We start from the raw sequence: 19,591 nt of genomic DNA on the forward strand, positions 1-19,591 counted from the left end.
ATAATTGTACCTCAGAGGTGCATATTGGCACCAAATGTATACATATCTGTCCCCAAATGGGACATATTAGGACCGTTTCAAAGGCCCAGTGACAGCTTGGGATCATTTTTTTGGCCATTTTTTCTGACAGTGCATTGAACAGAAATGTCTTTGCAATGCACTATAAGTCACTTTGGATAAAAGCGTCTGCCAAATGTGAAATGTTAGACACAAATGATGGTTCTTGTCTGCAGTGTAATGACACGTTTGGTGTATGAAAGTATGCCCTGCACAGACTTCCTGTTTCAATAGGAAATATACATAAACAGGAAAGAAAACAGCTAAAAAGCAATGTAGAAAATTTCCTTTACTGTAACTGTTTTTATTTTTAATGAGTTGTTTTGTGAGATAAGCTAATGTAGCGTCTTTCTTTCGACATATTAAGGTCTGTTTCCTTACTGATACTATGACTCAACAAAGAACCAGGACACTGATCTTGTTCCAGATTGAAGGTCAAACTTTGAACAAACTGTTGCATGAAATGAAGTGAAACCCCGTGCATCTCATTGGATTTTCCCTTATTGCATTGACCTAAAAACAATCAGCCAATAGGAAATTGGCTGATCTCACCTGTCCGCACCCATAATCGTATACTGCAGAAGGCTTGTTGTCGACTTTGCCTTTGATTTGACTTTTTTAATAGCATACAAAATAGTCAAATAATGTATAAAATGGTTTACAAGAAGGTACTTTTGTACCTAAAAAGTGCCTATTGGTACACCAAAGGTACACACACTGGTACCTTAGAGGTGCATATTGGTATACATATTAGGACCTTTTTTAAACTTTTGTACATTTTATTTTTAAGAATGTAGGCATAGCTTCAGAATGCATTGTTAATACACTATTCATGATATTCAGCTAATATCTAAAGGGTTTGCTCTTCTTTACAGATACATTACTTCAAGTCCTCAAAGGAGTTAATTAAATGTTTTATTGGGCACATGCCCAGTAGGTCTCTGTTTAAAAGGCAACAGAGAGGTTATATCCAATGTGGTGTGGGCAGAATTATATTTGTAGATTAAATAAGAGCAATAACATCTTCTGTCAGGAGAAAAGCACTCAATGATGTTTCCTGCTGTTTTTTGATGCCGTTCTTCCTCAGCTGTTTTCTTCAAAGACTCCCATCGGACGCTTGATCGTTTCAGAACTGGTTTTGTTAAAAATGCTCCTTTATTGATCTAGACTCGTTTAAAACCTTGTGCTGACAGGCAGGATATTCAGCGTGACTGCATGAGGCTCTCAGTACTGCTATAATAATGAGACTTGTGTTGAGAAACTCCACAACTGTGTGTTGTTCCAAGCTATTGACTATATGCCAGGCTGTGTTTGTTTCTATGTGTCTCTTTGTGACTTTTACAGAGGGCCTTCAAGGGCCCGTCTAATCCTGCGTGAATAACTGCTGTGTTTGGGCATTTCTGTGCCCTCCTTACTGTGTCCTTGGTGTAAATGAAGCATTAGATTAGGACGGCATAATAACTTATAATCAAGCAACTTATTCACGAGATGCCACGTGAATGGAAAGATCTGAGCACTTATGTGTTATTCGACTGAAGATAAAATCTGTATTCAAAAGAGCTGTTTGCTGCAACCTACATGCTCGGCAAGGGATTAGAGCTGCAAGATATATTGAAATCAGTGAAATATCCCAATGGTTTGTAGGGCTGTCACTTTTGTGAAAAAATCATTTTCGATTTTTAATATATAAGTGTTCATTGAATCGATTGTAAAATCGATTTTCCATGTCTAAAAAACACGTTTCCATTTAACGCCAAATAACAGACAAATGCAAAGAGAGCGCCTGAAACGCACAAGTCAGCAATATTTCTTATTCATTGTCATTAAGTTTCGTGCAGAATAAAAAACAGCAACAGTAGTGAAACATTCTCTAAAAAAATATGCAGAGTGGACTGCTGCCATAAATGAAAAACATTACTGCAGGTTCAACCGGCTGCTTTTATGATTTAGGCAATTCAGAATTTATTTTAAATAATGATTCGATCCATTTCAAACAACTGTTCAAAAATGAAACTTTAAATAGACTTACTTGAAGTTGAGAACATGCTGTGTATTTTTTTATTAAACGTAACCGACACTTAGGCGGCACTAGGCAGGCATAATGAAATGCGCAAAAAGACTAGGGCCATTACAAATTATTGGTCAGGAAAACAAGTCGATCAACATTTAAGGGGTCAAGAGCAGAGCGCTTTTCATTCACTATGTCCATCTGTTGAGAAGACGCACTCCAACCGCACTGATGTCCCAGGGAAATTCGGGTACTTCGTTCGTTGCCAGCTGCGTATTTCGTACTGCCAATCTTCCATCTCAAAAGCGGGTTGCTGTCAGCTCGCAAGGGTGGCTCCTTGTATTAACTCATCATCTCCTGTAAGTTCACCATTTCGACGCTGTCTCGTGTTGCACAGGTTTATTGACGTTGTCCTCCATTTTCTTTGCAAAACACTAGATGCAGCTATTGAAAGCGTGAAACTATAGGTGCGTAAAATTGCTGGGTATTTTCTGTCTAGCTTTCGCACACCTCAGCCAGCAGCCATATCACCCTGTAGCCCAAGACAGCTTTCCCACTGAAGCTAAGCAGGGCTGAGCCTGGTCAGTACTTGGATGGGAGACCACCTGGGAAAACCAGGTTGGTGCTGGTAGAGGTGTTAGTGAGACCAGCAGGGGGTGCTCACCCTGTGGTCTGTGTGGGTCCTAATGCCCCAGTATAGTGACGGGGACACTATACTGTCAAAAAAGCACCGTCCTTCGGATGAGACGTTAAACCGAGGTCCTGACTCTCTGTGGTCGTTAAAAATCCCAGGATGTCCTTTGAAAAAGAGTAGGGGTGTGCCCTGACATCCTAGCCAAACTTGCCCATTGGCCTACTAATCATCCCTCATACTAATTGGCTATATTACTCTATCTCCTCTCCACTAATAAGCTGGTGTGTGGTGAGCGTTCTGGCGCAATATGGCTGCCGTCGCATCATCCAGGTGGATGCTGCACATTGGTGGTGGTTGAGGAGTTTCCCCCATTCATATGTAAAGCGCTTTGAGCACTGGAAAAGCGCTATATAAATGTAACGAATTATTTTTTTTTATTATTATTTATAATTATAATTATTATAATTATTACTGCACTTTCGGGATTCTTTATTTTCTTCTGCTTGTTTGTGAGTTTTGTTACATCTATATTTTAACTGTTTAATTCTTTTAAAATTAATAGTGTACATATTTGGTTAAAATCGATTGCCTATTTTCGTTTTCGAAACGTTTTTTGGTTGGTCCGATCGATTGTGCAATCGATTTTCGAACGGAAAGTGACAGCCCTAATGGTTTGCGATAACTATGGCTGTGCAATTAATTGTTTTTGTTTCTTAAATGTTTGATTTAAACAATTACCAAAACAAGATGATCGAGGTAAAACAAATATTGTACGATTAAAATGTAAATTATGTGCACCACTGCTTTGACACGTGTAGCTTATTGCGACACTTACTTAAAGCAACAATATGTAGTTTCCATGTAAAAATATCTTACAGCTTCCCCATGTGGTTGAAAAGCTCAACAGTGCCTGGTATCAGACACTCTTCTGCAGGCAGGGGAGGGGCGGGGCTGTGTTTCCTACCCTCCACCGCCACTTTCAGAGTGTGCTTGTAGCAGCTAGGAGGCAGCTCAGGTTGCAGAAACAGTACAATTTGTCCAGTTAAAAGTTGTTCTATCACTGAAATAATTTTAGAGACATTATTTAAAGGTAAAAAAACTACATAGTGTTGCTTTAATAAAAAAGTTAAATAAATTGATGTTTTCAAAGTCACAGAGGAATTGTATGAGAAAAAAAATTGGGGGGCAAAACGCAACTATAATTTTCACCAAAATAATCTTGATTTTTCGTATTTTTGATGTTTTTAAACTTAACTTAATTTCTTTAAGTTAAAAATTGAAGGTGCAAAAAAATTATCGTGCCCCCCCCCCCCCCCGTATCCCCCCCGTATCTAAATGACTTTTTTAAACTTTTTTTTTTGTTAAAAATTGAAGGTGAAAAAATGTTAAAGACTTCATGGAACCTAAAATATTAGTTACAGAGAGAAAATGTAAGTTGAAAAAAACCTTTACATTTTTGGTGCCAATTAAAGTAATTTTATCTAAAAAATTTTATAGTGAATGTAGCAATGTCGTCACATTTTTCTTTAATATTGCGCAGCCCTACAAGGGATATTTGAAGAGCAAAAGCCACTAATCGCCACCTACATCAAAAATGATATAATGACATTAAAGGGACAGTAAGTAGGGTTTTAAGTGTTTTATTAATCAAAATCAATGTCTTTATTCATAAATATGTCCTCGTTGGTGTCAAATGACCTCTGGCAGTGATCTGACTTTTCTTTGTAAGCTTAGAATTTCTCCTCTTTACTTACATTGAATGAGTAAGTCCAAGAAGGCTTCCATGTCGTTTTGCCATACTGATAAAATAATGTAGCAGAGAGGGACAAAAAGCACTAGCCTACCAACGCATTCCCAGAACGCGTTTTCATTCAGAACACGTGAACCAGCTGCAACGGACAAGGAGATCAGCGATAACATAACGGCTTACGTAGTTACAACACACATTTGGAAAAGCCAGGCGCTAGAGAGCAATATTAGTTTGAATGCAAAATACAATTTCACCACCAGATGAGGGTAAATCCGTCTTATTGTACCTTTAACTGGATGCTCTTGGCACGTATAATACGTTCATCAAATACTTTTACTTCAAATCTGCAAAATCCCGACCTCATGCCATTCAGAAATAATTTTTTATTCGGGAGGAAAATCTGTTAAACCCCATGGCAATTTTTCATCAAAGTCCTCTAAATGCTCAGATGACAAAGACGATGAATGAGTGTGCATTGTGTGTTCACCATTGAATCATCTAATGTCAAACAATTACAAAACCAAGATAATCGAGGTAAAACAATTATTGTGTGATTAAAATGTAAATTACGTGCTGCTGGACCGATGTGTTTCTAAAGTCACATTTTTGACAAGTGTAGTCTATTGCAACACTTAATTGAAAAAGTTCAATAATGGCATGTTTTCAAAGTCACAGAGTAATCGTGTTAGAACATGTTTTTTGGGAAAAATCTTGACTATGATTTTTACCAAAATAATCACGATTTCATTTCATTGCTCGTTAACATTTGGGAATAATTCTCCCTGACACAATTTAAGCTCATCACTAGACTAAAAATGACTATCCTCTTGAGAGATGCCATTAACTGTGTTATTAGGTTTCAGACTAGGTGTAATCGGCATTTGAGAGAACACTCCTGGTTAGCAGGTTAATCCAGTTCCACAATTATCTCACTTAAACAGAAACCGAATTATATAAGAAGCTCTATATTAAGACTTATAGGTAGATATATACATTGCCAAACAAGATTTCCTAACTACTACAATAAACCTCTCCCACAAAGGGCAACAGATGCTTGAGAGCTGTATGGAGGCAAACAATGGCCTGGAAACCTAGAAACAATCACTGTACTTTAGTTCAGTGGGTGAAGATGGAAAAGATAATGAAGGGTAACAGCTTTTGAGCTAAAGGTTGGACTGACAATGTGCTCTCAATGCATAACACCATGCCCCAAGCTGGCACAACATCACACAGCAACAGTAGGGGTGGGCGATATGGGGGGGAATTCGTATCACGGTTGGTTTGCGCAATATCACGATTTTATCACTGTTCTTTTCCATGTTGGTTTTTTTAAAGACTATTTTGCCATTGCTGAGCCTTATTACAGCCATAACAATGTCCCCATTTAAAAATGCAGCGCATGCGCGAGAAAATATTGAGACACTCCACTACAAACAATTACACAAAGGAAACAGACAGCATTTGCACGCACTATCGTTTTCTTTTCATTTATTTTCGCTTCTTCCAAGAATAGAAAGCTGTGGACTGGAGCATTTTCGTCACTAGGGGTGGGCGACATGACCAAAATTTTATATCGTGATAAGATTAATTTTATATCATGGTAACGATATGTTTCACTTTAAAGTGTGTGTCGAACACGGCCATCTGTGCTAAGTATACTTTGAAAGCTCTGCGAACGCGTACGAGCCGAACGCGGAAAAAGGTATGCCCGCCTTCATGTAGCGTGTGCCTTGTCGAGTACTTGATGTAGGTATGGATCACGATACAACAATGTTTCCGAAAAAGTGGATCGTGGAGACATTTTAATCGTTCACAATCAAATATCGTCATATCACACACCCCTAGCAACAAGTGACAAAAGCTGCTCCACTAAAAATCGTACCCCAATGTTATTTCTTTGGAAGCCCCTGCTATAGTGCAATCTAACTGGACCAAATATCTGCTCTTCATAACATTGGATGTAATTAATTTGCTTCACACAACTTTTCACTTCCCATGCCTTTGCCCTGATGTAAGCTGTATAAGGGAACAGATGGTTGTATTAAAATAGATAACAAATTATCCTAATTTTTCTTTTCCCTGAAAGAGCCAGACCTCTGGTGTTGTTAATTATTAAAACGCAAATGTTGTAAGAACCCTGCACGGGCTTGTTCATCACCCAACGTGTGAAACAATAAAAAATATGACGCAGGGAGTGTGAAAACATGCAAACATGCTTAGATGTGCCAGTAAACTTGTCAAGGCCTTCACATCTCGTAGTCTTGCTCTGTGAACGGTTAAATATTCATTTCGATACAGCCTACCTTCAGTGTCTGATATCAGATATCAGTCCCCAGAATGCTCCATCACCAAAGTGAAGAGATCAGTCAGGTGCCAAGTGACATCAGATGGTTCAATGGTGAACATACAATGCACACTCATTCATTGCCTAAAAATGTGTAAGTGTTAGTGAAACTTTCACTGTAAGTGAAAAATTTAAGTTAAAAAAGTTTAAATACTTTAGGTTCTACTAAGTCTTTTACATTTTTTCACCTTCAATTTTTAACTTAAAGAAATGTAAAAAATGATTTTTTTACATTTCCTTTGGTGTGTGTGTGTGTGTGTATTAGTACATGTTAACAATATGCAAAAGGTACAAACCCCTATTTAAACGATGACGCGAGTTATCGTCTCCAACGTAAATCTCTTTTCTTGGACTACAACAAACACACGGATTGTAGGCAACAGTTTACTTCCTGGGATTGGTGATGTAGACAAGACCGACATTAACATAATTCCTCCCGCTTCGGACTCACAGCCTGTAAGTTAACTCCTGTTAGCAATGCATTGTGACCGAATCTTTCAAACATGGTAAGGAGCGTCACATTTTCAGCTGACGTCAGAGGTATTTAGCCCAATCACAACGTAGAGATTAGCTGGCCAATCAGGGACACGGCGCTTTTCAAATCCGTGCGTTTCATGAAGAGAGCGAAATACGGAGCTACAAAAATGTACGGTATGTGAAAAATAATGTTTTTTTAACCATAAACGACGCAAACGAATTGTATTGTACAAAATATACAAAATAACCTTTTTTAGCAATGAAATAAGTGCACTTTAAACTGCAATTGTGAGTGTTATTGTGTTTAAACATTGTCTTTATGGAAAACAGGGACTTTAGGACAGTCATTACACAAACGTCATTTCGGCCGATTCTGGCCTATCAGCATTCACCTTGGCTTAGCTTCTTTGCATCCTGACTAGTTATTAACCGGCCAAGCTTAAATGGCAGAAGGAAATGATATCGAACGGACAGTTATTTATTGGTCTCTGCGGTGAGTGCATTGCCCTTATGGGGACACTTTTAAACATTAACTAAATGAACCATCATGAACCAACAGCTCAAAAACAGGAGGTCATGGTCATGGAGCTTGTGCTTTGCTGTTTGGTCTGGGTCAAGGTGCTTTGACACACTCTCTGGCAGTTCAATTTACCGAAACAAATGTATTCACCCTAGATGTTACTTGCCTTTGGGGACATGTGTAATGCTTTTTCCAAAAATGGATGTATGGAAACATCCAGGCATGCATATACATGGAACAATGACACATGAAATGAAACATGACAGCTCACCGGCCTGCTTAGTTGCAAAGCTGATTACATTCAAGTGAAACATCTTCATAATGGCTTTTTGCCTTTTTCCATACTGATGTCATTGATTTTTTTTCCCTCAATCTCTTTCTTCTCCAGGTTTGCTAAGAACCTCTCCCCAGATAAGATTAATCTGAGTACTCTTAAAGGGGAGGGCCAACTCACCAACCTGGAGCTGGATGAAGAGGTTCTGCAGAACATGTTGGATCTGCCCACCTGGCTCGCCATTAATAAAGTCTTCTGTAATAAGGCCACCATCCGGGTAAGAGATGCTCCGTCATCATCAATTTGAGCTCCACTGACATCATGATTACAGGATATGGTGCCAAGATAATTCAGCACGGCTCTCTAGGTTGGGCTGCATCTGAGTTTGCACACTAGCCGACCAATTTATGGTGCTTTTCCATTGCATAGTACCCCACGGTTTGGGTCAGGTCGGGTCAGCTCACCTCACTTTGGCTTGGTTAACTTTTCTATCGAGTTTAGTAACACTTCGCAGTGGGAGGGATTATAGGCGTGTTGTTATATTTGCGTTACCTGCTGCTGTGACATCATACAAGTGAGAGCTTTGTTGTACATACCCATACATTCATTTATTTCTCAGTCAGCCACAAAATTAAAATTGACCTTCCTTTAAAATGAGTTCCTTTAAAAGTGTAGATTTTATTAAGTTGTCTTAAAAGATAAGTCCATTTTCTTAAAAAAATCAAGATAATTTACTTACCACCATGTCATCCAAAATGTTGATGTCTTTCTTTGTTCAGTAGAGAAGAAATTGTGTTTTTTGAGGAAAACATTCCAGGGTTTTTTATTTTAATGGACTTTAATGGACCCCAAAACTTAACAGTGAAATGTTTTCCTCAAAAAACACAATTTCTTCTCTACTGAACAAAGAAAGACATCAACATTTTGGATGACATGGTGGTGAGTAAATTATCTGGTTTTTTGAAAATTGACTAATCCTTTAAAGCAACTAGGGCGAGTTTATAGTGAAAATGGGTAAGCAAGCCCTCGATTCAGAAAAGGGAATTTGTGACAACATGCTGACCACACTTACCATAGAAAGTAGATGACACCATGTTATTTTTGCAGTATTTTTGACACTGACTGGACATTGGCTGCTTTGAGTCATGCCTGACATTTATAAATTCTGCATTGGTTTTAGGAAAAACTACATGAACAGCTACACAAACACTGTATCTGGAGATGATATATTTTCCGATCTTACTCTTTCTGGCATCTGTAGATGTCCCATCTTTCATTCTGTCAGTTTTTATCAGTTTTTTATTAGTCAGGTGCCGTTATCCCCAGTCGTTATTGGCCGGCCTCCATTCCTTTGCACATAACTGTCTAATGAATCCTCAATGGAAGTCATTGTGTTTATCGATTAAACATGATAGCTGCAGCTGCGCAGAGGGTCAGCGTGGCCCCTGTGCTGCAAGCTGATTGGTCGAAAGAAGCTCACGCCTATGTAATGAGTGACGGAGAGTCGGAGACACTGAAAGGGGTCAAGGATAGATTGTGGTGAACTTCACCAGAAGATCCAGCTTTTAAATCAGAGAGCAGTGGGAAAACAATGTCAAGGACTTTGAAACTTTCCCTTTCTTTTCTCTTTCCTTCCTTCTAATCTCATCAGTAGATTATGTCACTTTGGCCTGTTTTAACCGACAGGGTCCTATATTTGCGAAGACATCTTCAAAAATGTAGCCAAACCAATACACAAGCACTTCTTACTCTCTACTTTCATTTTCCCCACATCTCATTACTCTTTTAGGAACACAGTATTTTTCATCTGGCTGTACTCCAGGTGTCTCTGAACATTCTTGACGCAGTCTGGAAAAAACGCCACACACGCACGAGCGCGCACACACACACACACACACACACAAGCATTATTAGATTTTTTTTATAAACCATATTTTCAGTATTATCTTAATAAATTAAACACTTTTTCAAATTTGGCAAAGTATAGCTAAGAAAACTCTCTCAGAATTCAAATTAGACATTTAGGGGCGGTTTAGATTAATCCAGGGCTAGACCTTAGTTATATTAGGACGTTTAAATAGTTTTTACAGCAAACCTTGCAAAAAGCATTACAGGTGTGCATCTTAAAGGGAAACGCCACCGGGTTTTAATATTTTACTATGTTCTTACCTCAATTTAGTAAATTGATACATCCCTATCTTTTTTCAATGCGTGCACTTTTAATCTTTGTACAGCGCCTCATGAATGTGTTAGCATTTAGCCTAGTCCCATTCATTTCTATGGCTCAAAACAGGGATGAATTTAGAAGCCATCAAACACTTACATGTTTTCCTTATTTAAAGACTGTTACATGAGTAATTACACGAGTAAGTATGGTGGCACAAAATAAAACTTTTGTTTGGAGCCATAGGAACGAATGGGGCTAGGCTAAATGCTAACACATTCACAAAGCGCTGTACAAAGATTAAAAGTGCATGCATTAAAAAAAAAATAGGTATGTATTAATTCATCTAAGTTGAGATAAAAACATAGTAAAATATTGGAAAATGGTGGTGTTTTCCTTTAAGACAAAACAACAGCACTGATATATATTTAGATATGTCAATGCAAGATTATTAGTCTGTGTCTAGGATAAGCCCTGTCTGAGAAACCGACCCTTAGACATATATCATACCTTCCTCTATACTGCAGACTTTCTTTAGCTTTTCTTGTTTTTGCTTAGAGTAAAAGAGACCTGAGATTTGTGTTACAGTGTTGCATTTGAATTTTCTTTCCTGTTTGTGTGTCAGATCCCATGGACCAAACTGAAGGCACATCCAATCACTCTGGTAAGCATTGCAAAGCATAAAAACATGTTCGTTTGTGTAGTTTATTTTTAAAGCACCTTTCGTACGCAAGGGTAATTACTAGAGATGCACCAGAATATCGGCCTAAAATCGGTATTTGCAGATAAAAGCATTTATTTCCACTATCGGATTATCGTGGCCTACATACTACTGTACGTGCATGTGCGACCTCTGTGTACAATGTACGCAAGGTTTCAAATATCTGGCGGTCTGGCGGTACCATTTTTAGCATAGCTTAGCATAATTAATTGAATCTGATTAGATCATTAGCATTGCGCTAAAAAATAACCAAAGTGTTTCGATATTTTTCTTATTTAAGACTTGACTCTTCTGTAGTTACATCGTGTACTAAGACCGACGGAAAATTAAAGTTGAAATTTTCTAGGCATATATGACTAGGAACTATACTCTCATTCTGGCATAATAATCAAGGACTTTGCTGTGGTAACATGGCTGCAGGAGGCGCAATGATGCTACGCAGCACCTGAAAATAGTCCCCTGCTATTGAAAGTAACCAAGGGGACTATTTTCGGGCAGTGCGTAATATCACTACGCCTCCTGCAGCCATGTTACAGCAGCAAAGTCCTTGATTATTATGCCAGAATGAGAGTATAGTCATATCAGCCTAGAAAATCCCAACTTTTAATTTTCCGTCTGCCTTAGTACACGATGTAACTACAGAAGAGTCAAGTTTTAAATAGGAAACTCTTTGATTATTTTTTAGCGCAATGCTAATGGTCTAATCAGATTCAATGGATTATGCTAAGCTATGCTAAAAGTGGTACCGCCAAGCCCGGAGATCAGCTGAATGGATTCCAAAACGGTAAAAATAAAATGTTTAACTCTAGGGGAGCTGAAAAATGAGCCTATTTAAAAAAAGACAGTGTTCCTTTAAAACTGTTATTTAAAAAAAGAAAAATATATAAACTTATTCTATATTTGTATTTTGTGTCATATTTTAATGAATAATCATTTCAGACATGGTAACTATCAACATAAGTCACGGCTGTGAATTCAGGTTGATGCATGTATTGATGTAAATCATGTCTTTCAGTCTTTGGATAAAGTTATCATGGAGATGAGCACCTGTGATGAGCCCCGCCCTCCCAATGGTCCGTCACCCATAGCAACAGCCTCGGGTCAAAGGTCAGTTTCAGATGATTGGCTTTTTGGATCCTCCTCGCCTTATGCTGTTTCACTACAACTTCTTATTGTAGCATTTTTTAAATCTCTTTTCTGTTTCGACTGACCTTCTCTCTCTCTTTCTCTCTTTTTCAGTGAATATGGTTTTGCAGAGAAAGTAGTGGAGGGCATCTCTCTTTCAATAAACTCCATAGTGATTCGGATCAGCGCCAAAGCCTTCAACGCCTCCTTTGAGCTCTCGCAGCTCCAGGTCTACAGCGTCAACACCAGCTGGTCCACCGCTGACCTACGATACACGCGGATCCTGGACCCCACTCGTGGAGAGGTACGTACAAAATTATAGCTCAGTGGCAGAGCATTGCGACCTCACAAAAGGTCATGGGTTCGAACCCAGGGAACACATATGGCATCTGCCAAATGCATACATTTAAATGTTTATGTGTGAATATAACTCTATAGTTTTATGGTGGGGGTGAAAGGTTGGTTTCCATGGTAACCGAGTGATGCGTTTCAGATTCTGACATTTAAGGAAGTCAGCTGGCAGATGATCAGGATCGAAGCGGACGCCATCCAGAGTGCAGAACATGAGGTCGTCAGCGCCCCTATACGCCTCATCACCAACCAATCAAAGATCAGAGTCACTTTAAAGAGAAGGGTAAGGACATATACAGATGTCATCGACTATCATGACTTCTTAAGTCCAGTTTATACTTTTGCGTCGAGTGTATCCTACACCGTGCTTTTGTTAAATGGCTTGCAATATGGTGATTTTAAGACATTGAGTATGCATACCTTAATTCATTAGATTAACAGTTTAAGTTTTGTGTTTTGGTTAGATGAAAGATTGTAATGTTGTGGCCTCCAAGCTGATTCTGATCCTGGATGACCTGCTGTGGGTTCTGACCGACTCTCAGCTCAAGGCCATGGTGCAGTATGCCAAGTCCCTCAGCGAAGTCATGGAGAAATCAGCTGCACAGAGGAAAAGCATGGCCCCTGACACCACACAGGTTTGTGGGTGTATGCGAGGGCATCTTTTTCCTCTTTCACAACTCTGACACCTGTTGCAGATCTTCACACATCCTGTTTTAAATTTCCACTTTTAGCTTTACTTCATTTCTTTTTTCTTACTTCGTCACTATATTTATGTCTAACCAAAATACTTCTTTTCTGTTTTCACAATGACTTTGTCTTTCTGTCATTTTTTTTTTTACCTCTATTGCTAAAAAACATCATCACAAAACATCCTAAACCATGCCATAATAGAGAATCGTCGAATTTGCTCTAGGTCGATTTCAACTAGGTATGCACCGGCCTGTAGTCGGTATTGGCAGATTAAAGGCGGGGTGCATGATTTTTGAAAAACACTTTGGAAAAGGGAGTCGGGCCGAGTACCAAAACACACTTGTAGTCACCCAGTAAGGGGCGTGTCTACTAACCGACAGGTGTGGGGCGGGTCTATCAAATGAAGGTCCAAATTCTATTGGGGTAGGTGTGTTTGTTTAGGTGATTTCAAATACAGAGATCATGCACCCCACCTTTTAAAGTTATTTTTTCTCTATCGGAGGTTTTAAAACCGAAGATAATCAGGACACAGATTATGTCTTGGCAATTAAAAGTGGTGGGAAAACGCATCAGAACTCATACTGAGCATGTTTACATGCATCCAAATAATCTAGTTGTAATCATATTGATGGCTTAATCAGATTGAAAAACCTTTATGTAAACACTTTAATTAATACGATTGAGGTCCATCATATTGAAAGTGGCGGTGTAGTCTGATCTTTGATCTGATCATCAGGAGAAAAGTGAGATGTAAATGCATGAATCTTAGTTTTTTTCTCAATCGGATGCAAAAATACCTTGAAGAATTGTGCTTAAGTTCACGTACATGTTATATTTACCTCCTATTTACATATCACATGATTCTCGTCACAGAAACAAATATCTGTCAACCCTCCTGTTTTTGCCAGGATTCTCCCGTATTTCTACAGTCTTTTCCGCCATCATCCTTTGCCGCATACAAAGCTACAACCGCCACATTTAGCGTGCACGTCCGCCCCACAAACTCACACATTTGGATCTGCTGTCTAATGCGTGTGGCGGGGTGTGAAACACTGCTGTTTGTGCTTTTACTTTTAAGAAGGTGTCAAGGAATGCAACACCTGCGACCTTTGTGTATAACACGTCACTTGCAGATGCGGAGTTTAGTCAACAAACTGTTCTAATGACGTCATTAAAGCAGGAAGTAGAGGACTGTAGGCTTTGAATGGAGAATTTTGTTAAAGAAAATATGTCACCTGGCAGTAAACTTTGAGCTTTATCATTTTACAGGTATTATTTATGCTATTATTATAGCAACATTACACACTAACTAGGGTTTAAAAAATGGGATCAGGAAGAACGTGACCTTTAAGCTGTACATTCTGCAGCGTTCATTTGTACTTTCATAACATTACATAATGCAATAAAATAGCATTGTGCCTTTCGAAAAGTGTGCTTTCTTTGCCTACATCTGAAAACTTTTTTAGAAAAACGTTCTTGAACTAAATTTTGACGTTGTGCATTTATCAAAAGATAACCGTGAACTCGACAAAACATTGGGTTGTCAAGTCCCCTGTTTTTGGCGGAGTTTTGGGCTACTTTAAAACTGTTTCTGCGGGTTAAAGATGAAAGGATTTTGTTTATTAGTTATTAGTATTTGGGCTGTTAATAGTCATTGGGATGCTTTGGGGCTAGTTTTGAATGTCTATTGGGCTGGTTTTGTTCCGCAAATCTGGCAACCCTGGCTGTACGTTTGCGCAAACGTTTGGATTGAATTATATAGAATGTACATGTCAAACATTTTAATCCGATTGCAATGTTAAGGGGACATGTAAACTGTATTGTCGTAACCTGCAATTGGATTAAATTCAGTCGGATTGACACAACTTTGTGCATGTTAACATAGCCACTGTGTGATTGTTCTGAATTGTAATTTGTACTCTCTGCACTTTTAGGATTTCATAACATAATAATTTAACAATGAGTAAAAGCAAAACTTTTGGTATCCATCAGTATCGGTAAATGTCATTCTAAATAAACAAATTAGTATCGCCGCATGCTTAATTTCACCATTTGTGTTTTAGGTAACACCAGCGCCCCCTTCAGCCCAGCAGGTGCGCACACAGCAGACTTCAGCCGCAGCAGATCAAAGCGCCTCTATGGCTCGGCTGTTCAGTGACTATGACGTTCGGGAGACATCTCACCACCTTCAGATCACGCACCTTGACCTGCACATCTGCGACGACACCAATGCCAAGGACAGAGGTACCACATGCCCACACCTTTTACATACTGTTACCACCAAAGTGAGTGTGTCTGCAAAAAATGTTTTCCGCTCTTCAGGAATTAATAAAAGATTTGATGGTGGGGCCATGCAGTTGTCCTTCAGTTCCATAACAGTAGACTACTACCCCTTCCACAAAGCTGGTAGGCTTTAAAAACATTAGATACTTTCTTTGATAACCAGGAAGATTTCAGGTAAGGTGATGCCGTGTCTCTCTGTCATCAGGTGAGAGCTGTCTGCATTGGATGCATTATGGGGAAGCCACAAAGGCCCGTGAGACCTGGGCTCGCGCTCTCCTGGATGAGTTTAAGACAAACGTGGACATGCTTAAAAACGCTGTCAGCGGCCAATCCCAGAGCTCCCCACAGCATGGTAAGACCTTCCATACAGTTGCATGTCATTTAGAAGGTGCGCCACCATTTATGTATCCATCATTAATATGTGTGACACTTTATTGTAAGGGCTCTTTTTACAAAGGCTGGAGGGCACTTTTAGATGACACAGGTATATCAAGTTTTCAATGCTATGGTTGCTGTAGTGGAGTATAGCCAGATTTTTGACTAATAATGGCAAGTCTGGTCCACTGCCCACTTAGACAGGAAGCTACTGTATTAGTCTAGTGATTTGCTATTCATTGGATACTCATTGTACCAGAATAATACTTTGTAAACATAACAGATAAAAATAGCATGGAAAGTTGTGTAATTTCAGCACAGATGGGCACAGTGGACAGTCCATGGCCATGCTGTGTAAAGCTGTCACTATGGTTGCCATCGCTACGGCATTTTTCTGTGACCCCTGAGAGTGTTGCAAAATCTTTGTATAAGGGCCTTTAGCTAAAGTGTCACGGTAGATCACTGCTGCTAATGTATGCGAACATCTGTTATCGTGGCTTTTATTGTTTTAAGTCCTCCGAATGTGTTTTAAGTGTGTGTGTACTGGCAGCAGGCAACACCTGTCCTAGTTTGAGAGGTTTTGCGCAATGGGTTCTGTGGTCTCAGTCCATCAGTCGATTGTCTTAGACGCACTGGGTGGTGGAGGGATAATGGTTAGGGAGCTGGACTCAGGCCCAGATGGCTTGTGGCCGCTCTCCCCCACGGCCAACTGCTGCTGGTGTCTGGAGACAGGTACCTCTGGTGTGCGTTTGAGGTGCCACACACACATGGCTGAGGTTGTACTTGTGATGGCTGAGCGTGTGCGAATGTGTCTTTTACAGGTAAGATCTCCACCAGCTCTAGCAGTACCTTCACGCCCCCACCTGCACCCAAAACGCAACTCATGTCAAGTTCGATCGTGCTGCGGATGGCGGATTTCAGCATCTATCAGGTCAGTGTGGAAATGGCACACAGAGGCTTTGGCATATACAGGGACACACGCTGCTGAATTAATGCTTGGACTTAACGGACTAGATCGTGTTGTATTGAAACTAGAAAGTTAACTTGAAGTGAGTTTCTTGTGAACGGATTAACAAAACTGCACAAATGCTGTTTTGTACTTTGAACATTCTTGTCATGTAATGTAGATTATAATTGCTAAACCTGTACAGCCTGTATTGTTGCGTAAGTTTATCTTCAGAAAGTCTATTGTACTGCTATATTAAAGGTATCCACAGCAGACCAGCCACGCTCCAGTCCTCAAAGCATGATTTCCTGCAATAAGAAATCTCTCTACCTCCCTCAAGAGATGCCCGCCATCCACGCCGAGTTCACAGAGTACTACTTTCCAGATGGCAAAGACTATCCCAGTAAGATAGCCTGCCTCAAACTCTTATTTACTTAACCTAGATTGAATTTGTAATTGAATGCTCTGAACAAACTCTTTCTTGCAGTTCCTTGTCCCAATCTGTACGTGCAATTGAACGCTCTGCAACTGGTTCTTGACCCTCGCAGTTTAATTTGGCTCAATCTGTTTGCGTTGGACCTTCGGCAGAATCTGGATCAGTTCATGGAGCTGTACAAACTCAATGACTCTCAGAAGCCAGAAGAGCATGTCGACATCAGAGTGGATGGACTCATGCTGAAGGTGTGAAATGACACATAAGCTTTCACACTTTTGTCAGAAATGCAGGGTGTTTTAAAATCTAGTAAGCTTCCGACATGAAAAGCATTTTGGGCATTGTATGTTCACAATGCAATTGTTGTCTCAATTTAAAGGTGCATTGTTTAAATTTTAGAAGGATCTCTTGACAGAAATGTAGTATAATATACATACAGTAACTATAAGGGCTGGGACGATAAATCGTGAGATTATTTGCTATGTTTGTCATCTTCCATAAATCTATAAATCTGTTGTGTCTCTAGCTGGTGATCCCTGCAGATCAAAAGACTCAACCCGACCAGCCTCGCTCCTTGTCTGTGCAAACCTCAGAGATGGTAGCCACAAACACTCGACATTCTTCCGGCTGCACTCGGTCAAGTTTGGAATCCCTTTTGCAGGCCTTCAAAGAGCAACCCTTCTTTAACTCCTCATCTCCTTCTTTTCCTCGTGCCGGAAACTCATTCCCCGTGTTGCACTCTGTCTTCCAGCGCCACGCACATGAGCAGGACACACGTGTTCATGACGTGTACCGGGGCCTCGCCTCACCCTCTCTCTCTACCAAAGCCCTCAAAACACCAGCGGCCACTGACTTATGGGCCATACACTTTTCTCAGTTCTGGGTAGACTATGAAGGCTCCCGTAGCGGGAAAGGTCGGCCGACACCTTGTGTGGACTCCTTCCCTCTCACTCTTTGGGTGTGCAAGCCCGCCCGTTGCGCCCAATACTACGAGAAGCTTAAAGCCGGTGTGGGGTCAGGGAAGATGACCCGAAGCGAGTCAGCTGAGATTGCCACTCGTTTACAGAGAAAGAAGCTCCTGAAGGAATTCTACAGCACTGATGCATCCCCTAGCCCCACACCGAGCAACGGCCTCCACAAACCCCACTCTCTTGACGGCCTATGCAGCCACTCTTCATCTCTCTCCCTAGCATCTTCCTCTTCCCCGGCAAGTGAAGTAGACTTGCAGGTGCTGGTGTACCTTCAGAAGCACCTGAGTGCTCAAATGAGCCACGGGCAGTATGTGTTCCTGCTCAGACTGCAAAATGCTGTGAAATCACTACAGCGCACTTTACAACAAGATCTGGAGCAGTACGGCTCCAAGTACCAGGGCCCAGGCCAACCCCTTAGTGCCTGCGTAGGAGTGCTCATGAAAAGTGCAGAAGTTGCTCTTCTCCTAAAGCCCATTCCTGAACCGGACTCAAGCGTAAGTCCCTTGAATTCTGATATTTCCCCGTCAGAGAGCAGAGCCACTCTTGAGGCAGGCAGTGAGGGGGGCGAGGGATCTGAGAGACCCTCAGCTCCAGGATCTGTGGATCATCTACTGTGTACAGGTACAGAATCAGGCACACACGCCCTTAATACATCTCCTCTCCTTCCGTCCTCGACTGCTTTGAGAAAGGGGTCTATGGATGAGAGGAGCAGCATAGCATCGGGAGGGAGGGTGGGGTCAGAGGAGAAAAAGGATTCAAAAGAAGGAACTCTTAATGGGGACGGGGGCAGAACTGAAGCCAAAGGGCAACACTATGAACCCTTACAATCTTCACAAGGTGGAAGTGCGGTAGTGGATCCTCTTTCCGACACTTCCTCCAGAGAATGGAATGACAGGAGTCAGGGAAGCAAGCTTCCTCAGTCCATGTCCAGGTATGCCATCATTCCCTGTTTTGTTTTCAATAATGATAACGCATTTGGTCTGTTATCATGTTTTAAAATGGGTAAAGAACTGTGGGGTTGCAGACTGCAGTCCATCCTGATATTCTGAAGAGGGAATGTTATGTGCAGGTTTGATGCCACAAAGATACTTCCAAGGGCACTAAAAGTGACAAGTTGGACTTTTTGTTGACCTTAGATGGGATTGCAAGAGAGTAGTTGTAGATTTTAGTAACGTGAGAGTTTTGCTAAACAAGGATCACCATTTAGCCATTATTAAGTTAAGAGCTGCATTTAGGATAGTCCCTGTATCAAATTTTGCTATATTTGCAATGTTGCACAGCACTTTCTCCCTGGAAGGCTGATGAGCTTTTCAGCCCAATAAATTTGGGGGTTATTCTTATCAGCCACAATTTGGGACAGCTTACACCGGGGTGTCCAATCCTGCTCCTGGAGGGCCGGTGTCTGTGCAGAGATTTTTCCAACACACCTGATCCAGCTAATCAAGGTCTTAAGGGGGCCCCGCACCGG

General features: G+C 40.5%; 1 protein-coding gene across 6 annotated transcripts in view; it reads left to right on the plus strand.

Annotated features, from left to right (window-relative positions):
* bltp3b (bridge-like lipid transfer protein family member 3B) overlaps nucleotides 1-19,591 on the plus strand; it is a 37,800-nt gene that overhangs the window by 4,748 nt on the left and 13,461 nt on the right. For 3 of the 6 annotated variants that reach the window (XM_055190000.2, XM_055190001.2, XM_055190002.2), the window contains exons 2-15: nucleotides 8,179-8,341; nucleotides 10,854-10,892; nucleotides 11,965-12,056; nucleotides 12,189-12,378; nucleotides 12,568-12,708; nucleotides 12,890-13,060; nucleotides 15,179-15,359; nucleotides 15,438-15,521; nucleotides 15,604-15,750; nucleotides 16,380-16,505; nucleotides 16,595-16,704; nucleotides 16,981-17,122; nucleotides 17,207-17,400; nucleotides 17,679-19,054. In XM_055190000.2, coding sequence (XP_055045975.2) covers nucleotides 8,179-8,341; nucleotides 10,854-10,892; nucleotides 11,965-12,056; nucleotides 12,189-12,378; nucleotides 12,568-12,708; nucleotides 12,890-13,060; nucleotides 15,179-15,359; nucleotides 15,438-15,521; nucleotides 15,604-15,750; nucleotides 16,380-16,505; nucleotides 16,595-16,704; nucleotides 16,981-17,122; nucleotides 17,207-17,400; nucleotides 17,679-19,054 — 3,156 coding nt within the window. The remainder of the gene's footprint in view (nucleotides 1-8,178; nucleotides 8,342-10,853; nucleotides 10,893-11,964; nucleotides 12,057-12,188; nucleotides 12,379-12,567; nucleotides 12,709-12,889; nucleotides 13,061-15,178; nucleotides 15,360-15,437; nucleotides 15,522-15,603; nucleotides 15,751-16,379; nucleotides 16,506-16,594; nucleotides 16,705-16,980; nucleotides 17,123-17,206; nucleotides 17,401-17,678; nucleotides 19,055-19,591) is intronic. The other 3 variants (XM_055190003.2, XM_055190005.2, XM_055190006.2) reach the window with 1 other exon arrangement.

This window comes from Misgurnus anguillicaudatus, chromosome 1 (genome assembly GCF_027580225.2).
Source record: "Misgurnus anguillicaudatus chromosome 1, ASM2758022v2, whole genome shotgun sequence".
Classification (NCBI taxonomy): Eukaryota; Metazoa; Chordata; class Actinopteri; order Cypriniformes; family Cobitidae; genus Misgurnus; species Misgurnus anguillicaudatus.